Genomic DNA, 18,391 nt, shown 5'->3' on the forward strand with positions numbered 1-18,391 from the left:
GGAGGTGCTTCCAAGAAGGTGTTTGGGAACAGCAGGACTGGTTGGTCTTCAGCAGGAAAATAGGAAATAGGTATTTAGTAGGAAATAGGTATTTGCTAGATCCAGATATTTCATGTTTTCTGTGGGTCTTTTTCAGGACAATGCCAGTGTAAAATCTTCTAGCAGCTTGGAGCCCAATTTGTTTTGTGATGAGGAAATCCCTATTAAATCAGAGGAAGTGGTGACACACATGTGGACTGCACCCTCGTTCTGTGCCGAACATGCATATTCATCTGCTTCTAAAAGCTGCTCTCAAGGTATTTGCTTTTCTATGCATTGATAGAAATTAGAACAGACAGCTGGGATGAGCAGTCAGTAAAGAGGGGAACTGCTCTGTTACCTGTGCTAATTGAAGGAGATGCTGTCTGTAAGAAGGATACAGTAACATTAAGTAACATTTAAGTTCTGTTTCCTGACGTCTGATATATAAAGCTATGTCAACATTTATTTTCCTCTGGAATTGTCTCCCTCCTTAATTACTTGTATGAAACGTGTTGTTTCTTTTTTGTTTTCATCCCTTCCTTTTATCCTCATGCAACTTGCCTCCGATCTGAAAGGTTCTAGCACTCCAAGAAAGCAGCCTCGGAAGAGTCCGCTGGTACCTCGCAGTCTGGAGCCCCCTGTGTTGGAGCTGTCACCTGGAGCAAAGGCTCAGCTGGAAGATCTCATGATGGTAGGAGATCTGCTAGAGGTATCACTGGATGAGACTCAGCACATCTGGCGGATTTTACAGGCTACTCATCCACCCTCTGAGGACAGGTTCCTTCACGTAATGGAGGTACGAACTTGAAGAAATACCTTGGCATAGGGAAAAAAACAAAAAACAAAAAACTTTTGGATATAATCTTGGATACTCGAGTGTTTAGCTACTTGACATGTTTGGGTTATAGCCAGGGAATAGGAGATTCCAGAAAATAACAGAATAACAGACCTGGAAATTCAGTCCTTGATCATTCGTGCTGTGCAGCACTGTCCTCCACAGTTAACAATATTTGGAACATTTTTTTCAGACAGGCAATTCCAAATGCAAACTTTATTCTAGAAAGGCTAATGAAATTCTGCTCTTGATTATGCTTGGAATCAGAATTGATCTGCCAAAGAGACGCAAGTATTTCCTGCAAGATAGACAGCTTATACTTATATAATATTTGTGTGTTGCCAAGCTTTTGTTGTTACTGAGCAAAGAACATTGTTTTTAATAAAACATGATTTGGTAATATAAGTAAAAAGATTCTGGTTCTCCCCAGAATAGCACAGACACTGCATTTTTTTCTTAATATTCTGTGAAGATGTGCTGACCTCTTTGCTCTGCTGACAGCGAACGAGGCAGGTATATGTGCTGATTCTAAGGTCTCATCCAAATCACTTATGCCTCGTTCATGCGGTGGCTAAATGCTTTGTGGAAATGAGGGATGTGTGTTAGATGAGAAAGTAAAATCTTGCGTTGAAGCTGTATTGGAATCCATCCTTCATCGTCTGTCAGCTGAAGATAGGGGTCAGTTTGACCGTGTGTAGTTATGGAGTGTGGGATTGCTTTTTGAGTTACTAAACAGCACAGGAAATACACTGCTTGACCTTCTGGTAGCGTACAGTAACATCAGGTGGAAGGTTACATTCTGTGAACAGCGCGGTTACGCTGGCGTTATGGTCAATTGCCTCATTTTTTCTGTGCCCTCCAACACAATGGGTAAGTCGAGACGTTGCCAAGCTGCCACAAGATAGGCCAGAGGTACAAAGCAGAGCCTGCCTCCCAAGAAGTACCGCATTGCCCTGCTTTGACCTACGTACTTCACTTCATAAGCTTAATGCTCTTTTAATGTAATGGTTTGGGCATGGGATTTTTTTGAAGAACAATTTGAATGTCAGCAAGTAGCACTCTATGAATAGCATGCCGCAGTCTTGTATTAATAGTTAAGAACAGCTTTATGGCAAGGGATAGGGTTCAACATTTTCTGGTTAACGCCTGTGAAAGCTTGTTTGGCCAGAACTGCTCGTGTTGAATTGAATGCCTTTTACATCTATTCATATGCAAGATAGGTAGAGTTCTGTAAAATAACTGTCGGAGGATTTGGTTTAGGGTGCTATGTTTTAAGTCATGTACAGTAAACAGATTCTGTCTGTACCGGCTTACAGTATGTCCTTAATCTCTGAATATTGTTACAGTTAACGTATATAGCTGGGTTAACTAAAATCGAGTGAGGCTTGTTTGTACAAAGGAGCTATACATGCAGATCTTGCTGATATAAATAGGACTTGCCACTCTGGATGCGGTGACAGTTTGCCAATTTTAAATGCTATTTGTGATCAGAATCTGCTACTTACGAGCTGTTAATGGCACCAGGATTTTTATAGTGTGTGTCAGTTTGGGAGCTATTCAAATAATGGATCTGCTACATTCTTCTCTTGCTTGAGCTGATAATACATTTTAAGAATTCAGCAAATGTTCCTTCTTAATCTCCAGGATAGCAATTGCTTTCTCTCAAAAATAATAAACAAGACAGACTTGGGATGAAAAATAAGCAAGAACATCTAACAAATGGTTAATCTTCTTAACTTTTATTGAAAATCAATATGAGAAGGGAGTTGTGGTTACTGCCTATTTTGTCTCCTTACTCTTGCTGATATTTTACTTTTTCCACTGGAGATTTTAAATTCATTAAACTTTGACCACTGAGGGTTTTCTAGTATAGTGAAAATAAAGTTGAGCCTTTTTTTGTTTAGAATTTGTTACAGGATATTGTTGAGCAAGTTTCTTCCACCATACCAAGGTGTAATGGTGGAGTAAGCACATCTCGAACAAAGTATATGGAAACTTGTGTTTGGACAAAAGTAAATCTCTTCTCACCCTTTCTCTGAAGGATGACAGCATGGATGAGAAACCACTGAAGATGAGAGGGAGAGACTCTTCGGAGAGGAAGCGGAAACGAAAGCTGGAGAGAGCAGAACAGTTTTTTGGAGATATGAAGCAAAAATCTAAAGAGCTGAAAAAACTAGAAAAACCCAAGAAAAAGAAGCTAAAACTGACCATGGATAAGACAAAGGAGCTGAACAAGCTGGCAAAGAAACTGGCTAAGGAAGAAGAGCGAAAGAAGAAACGAGAGAAGGCAGTTGTGGCAAAGGTGGAACTAACAAAGGACAGCACAGAGAAGAAAAGAGAGAAGAAGGTTCTAGATATTCCTTCTAAGTATGACTGGTCAGGAGCTGAGGAGTCGGATGATGAGAATGCTGTGTGTGCTGCACAAAACTGCCAGAGGCCCTGCAAGGACAAGGTGAGTTTTTTGCTTAGTTCTGTCCCAGGCAATTTAATGCAAAGACAAAAACCCCAGTGCATTTTGACAATTAGGCTGAACAGCATGAGCAACAAGAAGAGTGTTACCTGAAATGTGAGAGTATTGAGTCGTATTTGGGTAGGTCCATCAATGTAAATAAAACTTTGCAAACCTATCTCATTCTCTTTAGCTGGTTTAAAACATCTGATGATGAAAAAATAGAGTCTGGGAAGAAGCACTCTGCCTTGCTTTGGAAGTTTAACCTCTGCAAACTGGGCTCGGTATTGTTATTTGCTGGTAATGTGAAGCGTGCCTTGTCTGATTCAAAGAATTCATTCTGTGCCTCTGCAAGAAATGGGCAGTATGTAATTGAAGTACATTTCCTGTATTTCTTGCATACTGACTGTGAACAGTAGTGCTGCAGGCTGAGGGATCTGCACACTGCAGTGCTTCGGCTTTCTTGGGAGATGAATTAGCAGTGATTTTAGACCCAATCGGATTATGATTTAAAAAACAACAACAACAACAAAAACACCTTGATCTGCCTCTCTGTGGCAGTGCCTGTCCTGATTGTCAGCTTTTAACACACACTAATTGATGATCAAACGTCACAAAATATTTTTCAGAATGTTTTTTCTGCTTTAAAGAAAACAATCAAAAACCCTACTCCCAGTAACTGTGGGATTCACCCTAAACAGCACTGGCTTACACAGGAGAGTAGGATCAAATATAAATATCAAAAACTTGGTCCTTTTTGCAGAGTTGAAATGTGGAATTCAAGTGTTCAGATAAGTGTTAGAAGACCATTTCTGAAGTCTTTATCTAAAGCCAAAGTTAGAAATTAGACTGGAAGATAAATTGCTCATAAGATGATAAAATCTTGATACAACTGTTCTCTTTACAGATAATTTGGGTTATGGTAGCACATTTTAAAAAGAATCGAGATTACAAGAGTGCCTTTCAGTTCACCTTATAAAGAGGGTCATACCAGACTCATCAAATTCCCATAAATGAAACTGGATAATATCCTTAGTTATATAATCAAAGCTTTTATTTGAACACCCGTCTGTCCATAAAGTTGGACATGTTTTTGCACATTCAGTAAGTGAATGCAGTACAAGTGCAAAATGGTAGCTAGGGAAATGTAATGACTGAAGCTGCAGCTGCAGTTGTCTGTTCCTAGTCACTTTAAAAATACGTTCAGGAATAGTTTTCCTACAAACTAAATTTTAGCTATGTTGCCAGTACTGTTGTTTTTCTAATATATTTTCATTTTCACTTTGCCCTGTAAGGCAAAAGCAGAACTAGAGCAGTAACAATCTTGGTAGCTGTAACAGAACGTTAAAGAATCTGTGTTTGTTATCCTGCAGGTCTCAGTTTCTGCTCCTTGACTCAGATTAACATGCACTTTTTTACTTGGACAATTACAGAAATCTAGTAATTCATCTTAATTTTTCTCCTTCTTAAAGTTTAATTTACTTTTTATGCCTTTTCCTGATTGGTCTACAGAAAATTCAACCCAGATTGAAATATTTTAGCTTAAATTTTCTGTGGCTTTAGAGTTACAGTTGTTATGTATTTTGGGTGTTCAGAGGCTTGCTGTATGCCCATAGCGTGCAGCTAGTGGAATGACAATAAAGTTGCTAAAGTCAAGTGGCTTTTTTGTGGCCAGCAGCAGTAATCAAGTCCCTTTCTTTTCTGTAATTTTGAAGTTGCAAAAGCCACCACTTGACAATGCAGTCTGAGGGAATATATGCAAGTTAGCGTGTGTATTTGTAGGATTTCACTTACACTGAACTCCTTGAGCATGCTCCTACCTAAATGTGTTCTGGTGTACCTGACTTTCATTTTAGGGCAGCTGAGCGTCTTCTCCCTCATTAGTAGGAGTCTTGTAGCTGGGCTGGACTAAGGATGCAATAGGGACAAGGTTTGTTGGAAGAGTATTGCTTCCTAAACTGAAGCAGCTTGTTAAAAACAAACTCTGTAGGACATCACTTTGTGCCAAAACCTGTTCGTGTTCTGAGTATATCAGGTGGGTTTAACAGAAGGTATTTTCTTCACAGAGCCTGTGCCTAATGCTGCCGATACAATCTCTTGCAGGTGGACTGGGTGCAGTGTGACGGTGGCTGCGATGAGTGGTTTCATCAAGTTTGCGTTGGTGTCTCTCCTGAAATGGCTGAGAACGAGGATTACATCTGTATAAACTGTGCAAAGAAACCCATGCAGGGACCAAGTAGCCCTGCTCACGCACCACCTCCTCCTTTCTTATTGAGCTACAAACTACCATTGGAAGATCTTAAGGAGACAAGTTAGCAACTACTCGGTGGCTGGAACTTGCTGGGCAATGGACCACTGAAACCCCTAGAGAAAGAGAGGGTTTGAAGCTGATGTAGCCACTGAGCTTCTCTTCCAAGGATGTACAGACCTGCAGCGGAGTTGGTCCCTTCCTTACAGCTGGCTTCCTTCATTCAGTGGGGACGTCAAGGCACAGTGGTACCGACTCATCTATGCAGACACCGCCTCATTAGGAGCTCCAGCCGGTGTTTTGACTCGAGTATTTCCATCTTTGAGAGCGGCTGCTGCTCTTAAAGACTGAGCAAACCCGAGGCTGTTAGATTAGACGCTTCAGGGTGTTAGAAGTACATGTTGGCAGCGGAGCTGGCCTGGAATTGGTGGGCTCAGGCTGGAGCTTTTAGCCCCACCAGCTTGCCCAGAGGAGGTGACTTTGGAAGTTATCTTTTGCCTCCCCATGCCACCCCAGTGAGAAGGGCAGTGTCTTAGGAGAGTTAAGTTGCCTCCGTATCCAGGCGGCTAACACTACACTATAAGGATGGGAGCAAGTGGATGAATTACTTTTAATTTCTGTTTAGTAGCTAAAGGGCAGAGGAGCTCATGATCTCAGAAATCAGCAAAGGTTCTGTTTACCAAAAAGAAACCCAACGCTACTCCACTAGCAAATGTTTTTCCTTAGTGGGGAACAGCTGATCTTCCTGTCCTGAGGAGGGCCAGAAAACAAATTGATGAAGATGCCTAGCTAGACCAGAGCTTGCGAAAAGCAGAGCGCTTCCCTTTCCCCAGGGGTGCCCTCTCCTGTTCTAGGCTTTGCTTAGAGTTGTGCACTCCTGCGCATTAACGTTGTCTCACGCAGGATGGAGCTGGCAAGGAGGTGCAGCGCCCAGGGCGCCAGCTTCTGTGATCTGTACCAGGGACGGGAAGGAAAGAAGACAGCCCACTTACCTCAGAGGTTACACTGACATGTGCTTCTGTGAAAAGTTTCACTCACAACTATTTCCAGTATCACCAGGCTACGGGCATGGCCTCAAGCGATACCAGCAAGCAGTCTGCAGATCCTGTTCGCAGTGCAAATCCCCCTCCCTGCTGGCTTTGCTGGATGTGTACCAGTGTACAATCAGCAGCAGTTCTTGGCTGAAGTTGCCCCTGGCTTTGCCAGAGGACCAGAGGGCTTGGGGTCATCCTGGGTGACAGTTGTTTTAGTAAATCCATTTTTAAAGAAGGACTTGTTTTTACTTTTTTCTAAATGTCTCAGACTACTGACTTGTTCTATAAATAGATTATTTTTCTTTGATTTTTTTATACTTACCACTGTTAACCAGCAGCACAGACAGAGGTTCACAAAGCAAAAACCTGCCCGTGGGCTTGGGTTTTTTTACTCCATTCCTTCCTTGTAGTACAAGGAATTAGCAGTTACCTTCCCCATTCTAGCCTGACCAGCTGCCTGTGTTTAAATAGGTAAATACATTTCATGTGCTACCTTTGTGTTTGGGTTTGTTCCTATTAGTGGGGCATCTGGGCCTTAATGACTCCAGTCAGTGCTGGCTTTGTGTATGTGAATGTCTGAAGCCAGCCGCTGGGCTGTCTTGTCCCCCCCTCCACTCGCTCCCTATTGTGTTTCCATTCTTCTGCAGTTCTAGGAGTGTTGTAAGTAGTGTCCAGTCTTACTAGGAGCTGGATTGGGATTTAAAAAGAAAAAAAAAAAAAACATTGACAAAAACAAAAGTGTTCTGTCTTGACTGTTCTGTGTCCCTTCTCTTGTTCTCTAATATTTGGGAGTTTATTTATCTGGCAGAATTGTCCACCCCTCCAGAAAAACTCAGCTCAGGTAGATGAACTTTATTGGTTTGTTTTATTTGTGCCTGCTACCTGGGAAGAGGAAGTCATACAAGAGAAAAGAACTAGGACGAAGGGCAGAAGGTGCAGGGTCTTGGGAGTTACTTGAGTGCAAATTGGGCACAGACTTCTAATTCCTGTTCCGTAAAGACTAATACGGTATTAAAAGCAAGCTGTGGTTAAGCATGTGGCTGAACAGGCACCGTAGAAGACTTACGAGTATTATTTGTTTACTTATTTATGAAGGAGTATATGCCATAGCTAGATATACCCTCTTTTTTTGCCTCCAGTTATGTTTTTTCTTCTCATTGTACATTTAGTTTTGGTAAACTGGTTGAAACAGATGTTCTTTTCCTTCAGGCTTTAACTGATGGTACTACATAAATGTTTCCCTATATGGAGTGGATAGACTCTCTGTCACAGATGTTTAATCGTTCCAGAAGTAGACTAGCACAAGATTTCATGAAGAATCCCAGTGTTCTGTATTCTTTCATGACTCCTAGAATTCGTGACACAACAGGGAAAATATGGTCAGCGTATCCTGTTAACCGTTGAGCATATCCTCTTATTACGTTCTCTGTCGTGATAAAAGTCCTTGTTATATGTAATTTGCCACCAACTGGAAAGAGACCTTTTAGTAAATACGCGTTGAATATTCCTGTTTCTCTGAGTAGAAGGTGTGGTCACAACCAGAAGGAAACAAACAGCTGTACGATGCAGTGGTCGATCGTTCTGCTTGTAGCGGGCATAGGAGAAATGTGCAAATAATGTGCAAATAGCCACATTCTTAGTAGCTGTTTTTCATGTAATGGTATTAGGAGGCTCTTTTTGTCTTTTCCTTACACTTTCAAAAGGAGGTTGCCACACTTTCTCAGTTAGAGATCTCCCATCTGCTTTCGGGTAAGGTGTTCATAAACTGAAGAGCATTATTAGCTTTACATCTTACTGTTTAAACCTTTATTTTTAAAAGCATAATTCTGCTCAAAGGATTGCTGATAGTATAAACTTTTGAATAAATGTTGACTTTTGGAAAAATCTGTAGAAATGTAGTTAGTGGTTTAAAAGAACTTGAAGTTTCAGCTGTGATATTGTCTCTAGACCTTAGAGTTTTGAATTTTTATAAAAACATGCAAAGAAGCTAAACATCCAAAGTTAAGCTAAGGAAATTATTTTCTTAAATGTGTGCTACAGCTATAGGAGAAAAATCTCTCATGCTTTGGAGATGAAATTTCAGTTTATATAAAAATCTTAGCTCTCGTGTATCTAGAACAGTACATGACTTAATACTATATTCTACGAAGGATATTAACCACTGTTCATGTTGTTTCTCTTGTGTCTGACACAGAAGGTCAAAGAAATGACCGGAGCTGTTGTGAGGAAGAAAAAATGGACTTGAGTTGTGTATCTTATCCAAACCATGTGGTTTGTATCTTTTCAGGAAGAAGCGCCTGGACTGGGGTGGCTTTACTTGCATAGAGATAAAAGTCACTCCTGAGCTTCAGTACCATTGCTTTTAGGATTTACGTTTTTTACAGAGTTTCTGTACCTGAATATGTATGTAGCCTGGACTACGTGATAATGAGGGCTTAAGGTAAAATTGATGATGTTATGAAAACTAACTTGAGTTATTTAGAACACCGTGTCTCACACAGCACAAGGTAGCAGAAACAGATGTCTGTGTCCTCTGTTAGCCACACTGTGAAGCTTGCATTCATATTTTCTGTTTTTAGAATCACTGCATAGTTCAGGTTGGGGAGACTTCAGAAGGTCATCTGGGTCAACCTCCTGATCAGAGCAGGGCTGATTTTCACAGCAGGTCACATTTTTCAAGGCTGTGCCCAATTAAGTTTTATGTATTTCAGGGGATGGACATTTGACAGTCTCTTACTTCCTGATCCAATTTTGCAGCATCTTTGATGTGATTTTTTTTTTTTCTAATGTTCAATCAGACTCACTTGCTGTAGCTTTCCAATTGCTTCTTCTAATTTTTCTTTTGAGAAAAGTGAGTCTCTTTTCAATAACTATCCGGTACGTATTTGAAGACTAAAGGTCCTGCAGCCTTGATCTCCAGGATGAAGAAACGCAGCTCACCCTCCCTTGAGCCATGTCACATGTTAGTTTTCTAACCTTTTTTTTTGGCCTTGTGCTGCACTCAGGTTTGCTATCATCTCTTTTTGTACAGAGGAGACCAAAACTGGCCATGGTACTTTAGGTCTGCTTAACAAGTGTTGAATACAGGAGGCAAAATCCCTTCCTTTACCCTGCTGGCTGTGCCCTTCCTATGCAGCCTGGCATGGGATTGGTCTTCATGGCTGCAAGGGCGCGGGCTGCTGACTCCTGTTCAGTGTGCCCACTGTTAGTCCCACGTCCTTTGGTTTATTGTTTCTCAGGTACAGACCTGATGAACTTAATTTTTGCTGTCAGCCCATCACTCCAGCCAGTTGAGATCCAACTGAATGGATTTTCCTCCCATGTTTCAGATTGTTTTGCTCCCTTCCTCCCCTCATCATTCAATTTGGTGTCCTCTCTACTCTGTCCCATCACTCAGGTGAGTAAGACATAAAACAGCATTACTCCACTACCAACCCCCAAGTATTCCACTCCAGTTCACCACCTTCTAGATATCAAACTACTGGCCACAGTTCACAGCAGAGCACCCGTTTTTTCACCCACCTTGTAGGCTGTCCATCCATAAGTGCTTGATTTCATTATAAGACAGCGTAAACAACCACTGCTCCCCAATTATCCCCAGGGCCCTTCAGAGAAGGCAACCAGATAGGGCTAATAGTATAGTGGTGACTATCACTGGTCACCTTAACCTTCATGGGCCTGGATGTGACTTTTAGGAGGATTTGCTCCGTAATCTTCCCAGGCATTGGAGCGAAGCTAGCTGCCCTGCATCCTCCTCACGTTCCCTCTTCACTGAGTACGGGCATGATGTGCAGAAGGGTTTGTCAAAACCCATCAGGAAAATGATCCTCTGTACAGACATTTCCTGGGCTCTTCATTCATCATCGTGGCATGTAAGATGAGAAGGAAATAAACGCACTGGAGTTGCAGTTTGTAAGATGCACAGAAACCTTTAAATGGCAGGGCTGAGTTCCTGCCTCAAGTGCTGCTCATACCCAAACTGTGTGGGCTGGTAAGCAGTTACATCAGCCCCACGTATCCAGACACACGGTTCCAAGCTGGTTTGGTTGAGGTCAATGTTACTGATGCATAGCCCTTCACTACACAGCCCTTTGCACTAAAAGAAAGGCATAACATGAGTGAGAATGAATGAGGACAACTAAGCTTTGCTCGAGGAGAAAAGATGAAGCCCACCTCTGTTCACTCAGCAGTAGGCTGTTTACTGGGCGGCTGCCCAAGGGTAGCTATCACCTTCACTTGTGTTGTAACAGTTATTTGCAGATTTGTAGCAAGGTGAAGCCAAAACAGGGTGGGTATTCAGCAGTTGCTTACCAGACATGCCTTGCTGTCGTTCCAGGGCCATTGCATGCCTTTGGAAAAATGGTGACTGGCTGAGAACACCCTAGGCATCAATGGGTGTTTCATACCCTGGAAATGAAAGGTTTATAAAAGGTGGAAGAAGCTTCTTAAAATCATTCCCTCTGAAATCAGCTCCTGCCTCTGTAAGAAGTTGAGAGCTACGGGCTTGCTAAAAGCAGGATTTGAGGCTTTGTCCCATTAGGTGCAAACGGACAGCAGGGAACTCCAGCTGCAAGCACTAAGAATGTGTTTGGTCAGCCTGCCTGAACCAAACAGGAACTCTGCTTGGAGCGCCAATAGTCATGGGGGAGATGCAATAAATTCAGCCCTTATCGAAATTCTAGCCACGCTGGCTTTGGAGGGGTGATAAATGCGTAGGACAGCTGGGAACTGCACAGCCAGAGATTTAGAGCACTGAGCCTTAGGTAATGAGATGTCTTGGTACAAATGAATGCTAAGTTGCAAGGTAAAGGCATTGAAAGTCGCGAGGCTTTGTAAAAAAAAAAAAAAAAAAAAGGCAGAAATATGTGTAAGGATGTGTAAGGAGACATGCTCTGAATGCGTTCAAAACAAAAGCCTTGCTGCGGTGAATAGTTTTAAATCCTAGATGGGGCATAATGTCTAAATTGGAGCTTTTTCAGAAGCCGATTTTTGGCAGTTAGCATATCCCCCCTTACACCTCCGCAAATAAAACAAAAAAAAAAAAAAAAAGGAGAAATCCATTAAAGCCAGGTGCCCAAGTAACTGCTGTGGGTATGAGGGTCTGAGGAGAGCAGCTGTCCCTGAGACAGCCGATCACCTTGGCCAGCCCAGCATCAGCTTTTAACAGGCTGGTGATGTGCCAGCAGATCAAGCGGCTGCATGGGTCAGTTCCCAAGTTGCTGCAGTCCCTGCTTGATCCCGGAGCAGCTCGGTTGCCTGCCAGGCACCAGGGGCAGCACTCTCCTCCCTGGGGTAGGAGGGTATTTGCTACTGCTGTTGCACGATAATACCAACAGAGCCTCCACAAATCCAAGTGATGAATTTGAGAAACAGCCCAGATTTTGGGGAGATGCGAGGCAAGTAGCACAATATTTACTTCTGTCAACTGATAGTTCAACTTTTCCCTTTGTACAGCTGGAAATGTTGTTAGCTGGCTCTTAACGCATGTCCCTGCAATGGCATTATCAGCGCACAACACTGTAGAGATCGATATCTAGGCGTTATCAGTGCACTGATAGCATTGCATCCCATTATTTCCTTGCCAGCCTTCCTGATAGCCTCTTGTGCAGGAAAGAGGCAGGAGATGGATGCTGTAACCTTGCCTAGAAGCATTCTTGGGAGCCTGTAGGGAAGGAGACCGCGGAGTAGCTTGCCAGAAGGAAATGAGTCTTTGCCACGAGGGGCAGATTCTGGTCTGGGGATAGAATTCCCCAGAAATGGGAATGACTGGGGATGGACTTCCCTGATAGTGAACACACACGGAGAGCCTGCTGATGGCAAAGGAGGGAAGAACCTAAACAAATCTGTCACTGACACCCTGATCTCAGGGAACATAGGTGCAGAAGAAAGGGGATTGTGGTTCTCAGAAGAAATTAAGGGATTCAGGAGAGTTCTCCCTCTTTATTGTGCTTTAAGTAAAGATGCAATTGAGTGTTTTAAAAGGATCCTGCACTGTTCCTAGACATGCATGTGTGCACAAGGAGTCAGAGACAGGAGCACTGATTGCCCCTGGCTTCTGGTAGGAACACACTTGGAATGGTTTGCTTAGACCTTGCACCCCAGGATTCAGGGGTGTTAGGGAACTAGAAAATACATTAATAAATAATTAAGAGACTACCTGGCAGCAGTAAAGTTCCTAACTTGGAGCATTTTTTTTTCCTCTTACTGAGTAAGTAAGGCAAGTTTAGGAAGCCAGCAGATAAGATTCCGGTTTGGAAGCAATCCCTTCACATGCTTTCTTCCCTCAGGCCTTCCCATTACGCCCTGAGAAATCCCAAGGGAGGTGAGGCCAAAGGAAATGGGGCTGGATTTTCCTTTGCAGGCGAGCTGTGCTCCTCCCCGGCTGCTTTCCCTCCCTGGTGGGGAAGAGCTAACCCCTAACCCCTGGTTAGGGTGTAAATCCACAGCTCCTGCTCTAGCAGTAGGGTGTGTGCTGACACTGCTACACAGTTTGAACTTACAGGGAAAATAGGATCAAAAGCCAGCCTTCCTTTTCCTTGTGGATCCCAGCTATAGTAAATACCAAGATTTAAGGTTTGGTTGGCTCCATATTTTTAATTATTTCCCCCATCTGGGCATGTCACCATGGAGTCTTACATCTTTTTCTCTGATGGCCGTGCAAACTGCATGTCTGGCCTGAGGAGTGCAGAAACCCATGTCCTGCACTCCTCAGACAAGCTAAAGGAGATATTAACCTATGATGGGAAAACCTGTCATAAGTGTGTATTTCTCTCTCTGTCCTCTTCATGCAGCCCCTGCTGTTTTTTTTTCATGTGGGCTTCCATATTTGCACTCATGCTGACAAGAGAGTAACGTGACTTGGGGTCTTATTGAGAAGGGAGAGCAGTGAAGCACGGGAGCAGCAGCAGTACCCCTTCTGTAGGTTTTGGAGAAGGCTGCTCCCAAGAAGCTGCCCGCTCCATGCAGCACGTGGCTGTGCTAAAAGCTCACCTCTATGCCTTGTGCCTGGGCACCAGCCCTCTGCTCCACTGCTCTTCCTCCGCCTGGCTGGATGGGTTACCTTTCACAGAACAGCTCGGGTTGGAAGAGGGACCCTAAAATCATCTAAACCAGCTCAGTAGATGAGTGATAGGGAGCACATTTGCAATAGGTGAGCTCTGTTTTCCTGTCTGCAGTGGTACTCTGTGCTCTGTGCTTCCACGGACTGCTCTGCAGAGGCCTCAGCAGCTTAGAGACAGAGGCAGCACAGGGCCCTCAGGCCCTTCGGGGCTGGCAGCACCTGCAGGAGCAGACAAGAGGCTCAAGCCCCTTCTGAGGGGCAGCAGCACCCTGCAGGGATGCTCTGCACAGCCTCGCAGGGCTGCCTTGCCCAGGCAGTGCTGTCCTGGCTCCCCTCCTGCTGAAGCCGGGGCTGCTCAGGATGTTTTGAAGAGGTAACACCTCCTGGCAGCACGGGTGCCTTAGCAAAATTGGCTGTATTTGATTTTTGGGGCTATTTGACATTTGAGGCTGGGAAAGCTGGGTGAGAGCTTTATTTCCTACTGACCTCTTTGCAATGCCAAGTTTTCTGCTTTGTCATCTCTTGCTTAGAAAACTTACATCTGAGAATCTTTTAAATTAGTCACTTGTGGACAAAATGAGACAGGTCGCTGGATTTCCTCCCAGAATGGAAACTTTGCGTTCTGAGTACTTACCGGCCCTGTACAGCTCTTGAATTAAATATATATATATATTTAAAAAGTATATAGATAAGTATGGACAGATGATGTGTGAACATTGCTCAAGCCTTGCCTATTTAAAACCAGGTCGTAGGTTTTCTGTGAAAAAATCAGTTAAACAGGTATGACCATGTCTCACCTCTGAGAAAAGCTTTCCCTTTTCCCCTCAGAGCATCCATCTTCCAGGCAGAGAGCAGGGGCATCTAAACATCCCAGCCCTGTCAATGGCTTTGATTTTGTTCCTACTGCAGTCTGTCAGACTGAAAACCTTCACCTCAGAGGAGTAAGGTGTGCAGAGCACAGGGAGAGTGCATCATCCCCAGACCAACACCCAGCTTCTCTGCACCCTGACCTGCACTGTCAGGGGGCATCTGCTGGTCTTTCGTCTCACTTCTGGGCCACTTGCACAACACTGCTATCGTTAGGCTGAAATTATGCTTTCCTTTGGCATATGGTTTGTGATGTGACAGTGCCCTCTAATTAGCTCTCTGGCTGCAGCAGCCAACTGCTGAGCTTTATTTTTCCATGCACAATACCCATTTCCACACCGGGAGGTCCGGTCCTCAGGAGGGCCGTGGTTCCTATCCCCTCCCTGATCCGAGCTCGGGCTCTGCTCCTGCAGCTGCTCCGCGGGTGTCTGCTCAGGCTGCCCAGCCTCTAGCAAGCTGCAAGAGACAAACCCCAAGGAGCTGCTGGAGGTGGCAGCAAGGAAGGAGATGCCAAAATGAATGAACACTCCAGTCTCAGGAGTCTTTGCTTGCTACTCAGCTCTTGCTTATATTGCATGTTATATTATAAGGACATGCACGGTGCTGTCCTGCCTTAGGGCTGCTCCCTGGGCTCTGCCCCTTTATCTGCTGTCCGCAGAGCCACCTATCTCTGCCACCCCGCAGGTGCCCAGTGCAGACATGGGTTTTCTTGCCTTGAGGCCCTGATCGCTCAGGTTGCTTGTCAGAGCAAGTGTCCTCTGAGGAAGCCACGTTTCTCTGGGGCTGGCCAAATGGCTGCAGCAGTGTTTTCCCTCACCGAAGGACCCACAGGCTCTTTGTGATGACTTCTGGCTTCTGCCATGGCTATTTCAATCTACACGAACCTTTCTCTGAAGCCGGCTGAAGCAGGAATCAATCCTTTGTGCTTATTTCGGCTTCTTTCTCTGCAGTATCAGTCTCTATTATCCCTGTGTGCGCGTACTCGTGCGAGCTGGGCTTTCTATACAGCCGTTTCCACTTCAGCCTAATAACGTTTCCAGGCTGAAGAGGCCGGTGGCCCAGTGGTTATCAGATAGAGGAAAGGCATCGTATTTGCTCTGGCCTTTGGTTCCCAGATAACACAACGGCAAATCGTGTTCCTGGAAGCAGGGGGGTGGCTCTCGAGATTACGGGGCGCTGGGGCGCTGGGCAAAGTGGCCCCACGTGGAGGGGAAGCAGAGGGGGAGGTGGGGCTGGGGGCCTCCGCTTTGGGATCTCGGCTTGTCCATGGGGCCAGCAGCTCCTGCACCTTGGGGACAACTGGGCAGCAGTGGGGCTCCCCTGATGGTCTTTTGGTGGGCTGGGGTGTTCCCCTCCTCTTGTCCCCTCATCAGTGCCCGGAGCTCTGCTGGCTGCAGAAATGCATGCACCTCAGCTAGGCCGGTCCCCTCCTCAAAGGCTCACTTCATTCCCTATCTCTTAATCGTTTCTAGCAAATTTCCTAAGCTTTTAATGCTGCTTGTCCTAGTTCTTCTACTTTTGGCTTAGATATCTGTATGGGTGCAGAATCTCAGACAGCTAGATGGATTTCATCCTTTGCATTTTTCCCTTTGGATTTTCATTGCCTCTGACAGACTGATTAAAGCCCCCCCCCCCCCCCCCCCCCCCCAGTTTCTCTGCCTTCTGCAATTTTAAAAATGTGTATTGAACTCATCTTTTTCTGTAGTCTTAAACGATCCTTTGTGATATGTGTTGGTCCTCTTCTCATCTTTGGTAAAAAGATACAATCATTTTGTAAGCTCTCAGCTCTCTCAAGTAACATCTCCCACAACCATACAGACTTTTTCCTGTTTCTCTGCAGAAGACTTGTAAAGGGAGATTTTACTTAAATTCACTTTATTCAGGATTTTCTGGCTTTCTTTTACACTCATAGATTTAGCACTTCTCTTGGCTGCTTATGTTTCTGCTGAACACTCGTTTTCTTTTTAAACTTATTGTTGCTTTCAGCGCAGTCCTATCTGACCAGGCAGAAGTTAAATAGTTTCTTACTGATTACACCGTTTCCTATCATAGTCCATTAGTGCCTGCTAATTAGTTTGTTTTCTGTTTGAATTGTTGATAAGAACATTGTCAGTGGTGCACTGTAGTTATCACTGTTATCCAGGGATATTTGTGCAGTGATGCTGGTGCCTACTAGAGGTTTGAGACATGTTCCCTTATTCACTTTCCTCTCTTTTTTATGCAAATCTGTTGCACAAGGCAAGGCATTATTTGGCTTTGCTTTCATTTTTTAATCCACGTAGCCTTACCCTTACTGTTTAACAACTATGCTATTGACTGGCAGACGGCTTCCTTTCCACAGATGTTCTCCCATCCTCTCCCTCCAGCATTAACTCCCATCTGCAGTGTTTTCCCCATTTTCCAGCAACCTCTGGGTTGAGGACTAGAGCTGTTTTTTTATTTGGCCCATCTGCTTAAATCGCTGCAGCAGCAGAGTCCTGTGTGAATTTCCCTGGTCACTTTCTGAGTGCTGTGCCTGTGGCAAGAGCCACAGGTACTGCATTTCATCCATTATGCAGCGTACCTGTGTTTTTGTGTGGAGAAGTGTGTCCTTTTGTTTTAACTCTGAATTTCATCTGGTGCCGTAAGTTGCTGCTCTATGAGATGTAGTGAGTGATGCATCCACCTCCTCTGCTATGTCCTTGTTTCCTAGACCCTCATTGCCTCCCTCCCTATCTCATCCTTCTCTCCCCACGATGAGGAGTTGTGGTGTATGTGCTCACCCCTTGGCTGGATCCAGTCCTGTTCCTTGTTCCCTTTCCCTATTTCTTCCCGTGGGAAGTCCAGCGCCGTGTGGATGTGGGCCCACCATAGATTAATGTGGTGTGGCTGCACTATTCCTCTCCTTTACCTAATAACCCTACACGCCTACAGCCCAGGCTCTGCTGCTGCTTTGCAGGCCTGACTCTGAACCCAAAAAGATGATACTTTTTTCCTCTCTTGCCCCAGATATTCAGCAGCAGATGTAATAAAAATATTTTAAAGCCGTGTCTCACTTACATCCTTGGACCATCACAGCTGTAGCATGCCTTCTGTGAACAAAATCCAGCTCTGTTTGCCTTATTTATGGCCCCCAAGCACGGCCGTAATGCCTTCAGATAACGACCGGCAGCGGTACCAAGACCTCCTTCCTGCTGATGTTGCAGCCCTGTGCACCACCAGGGCTGGTTTTTATCCTCGTGCGTGGTTTTCCAGCTGCTGCTTGGCTCTGGCTGCTGGGGCGATGTGTGGCTGGGCGCTGCCCCCTGCCCACGTCCCCTTCTCCCAGGAGAGACCCCATTAAATGGGGTTTCGGCTCTTACCTCAGCCCCTGGTTTTGGCTCCCTTGGGTGCTCCCGTGCTTCTGTGGCCAGCGATGGGGAGCAGCACGGCCACGTGTGACCCTGCAGCAGCCAAAAAGCCACCGGCCAGCAGGGAGGGCGAGGGACGGGCGGCCCCAGCGAGAGCTGTGGGCAGGCAGGGGGAAAGAGCCCCTTCGCCCTGGCCATGAAATCAGTCATGTGTAGGTTTTTGTCCGGCCCTGGGGGGTGGGGGAAGGAATGTGGGTTGGGCGAAGTCTAGGATTACACCAGGGCTGAATTTTTTCCCTTTCCACGCTTTAAATCGCCAGCACCTTTGGGTCCTGCCTTCGCCTCTCCTGCCAGCTCGCGCCCCGCCCGCCCCGTCCGCCAGGTAACCGCTGCGCGCCCACCCGCCCCCCGCGCCCACCCCTGGGCCCGCGCTGGATGAGAGGTCACCGCGCGCTTTCTGCTCGTTTAATCATTTTCCAGCACCCACGGTTCCTCCCGATCCGCTGCTGTCAAACTCCTGCCAGTGCTTCTTGCTCCTCTCCACCTCC

At 45.2% G+C, this 18,391-nt stretch overlaps 2 protein-coding genes across 5 annotated transcripts in view; both read left to right on the top strand.

Annotated features, from left to right (window-relative positions):
• Positions 1 to 8,471, top strand: part of KDM5A (lysine demethylase 5A) — a 48,163-nt gene extending 39,692 nt beyond the window's left edge. For all 3 annotated transcript variants that reach the window (XM_084528206.1, XM_084528207.1, XM_084528208.1), the window contains exons 25-28: positions 137 to 296; positions 597 to 817; positions 2,898 to 3,308; positions 5,409 to 8,471. In XM_084528206.1, the coding sequence (XP_084384332.1) occupies positions 137 to 296; positions 597 to 817; positions 2,898 to 3,308; positions 5,409 to 5,621 (1,005 nt within the window). In that variant the 3' untranslated portion in view covers positions 5,622 to 8,471. The remainder of the gene's footprint in view (positions 1 to 136; positions 297 to 596; positions 818 to 2,897; positions 3,309 to 5,408) is intronic.
• A 126-nt stretch (positions 8,472 to 8,597) lies between these two features.
• SLC6A13 (solute carrier family 6 member 13) overlaps positions 8,598 to 18,391 on the top strand; it is a 33,656-nt gene continuing 23,862 nt past the window's right edge. Inside the window, exons 1-2 of one of the 2 annotated variants that reach the window (XM_084528504.1) lie at positions 8,598 to 9,826; positions 9,917 to 9,984. The gene's annotated coding sequence lies outside the window, so the exon portion shown is untranslated. Of the gene's footprint in view, positions 9,827 to 9,916; positions 9,985 to 18,148; positions 18,226 to 18,391 lie in introns of those variants that run through there. The other variant, XM_084528503.1, reaches the window with a different exon arrangement.

The sequence above is a fragment of the Aythya ferina genome, assembly GCF_964211825.1.
Source record: "Aythya ferina genome assembly, chromosome: 1".
NCBI lineage: Eukaryota > Metazoa > Chordata > Aves > Anseriformes > Anatidae > Aythya > Aythya ferina.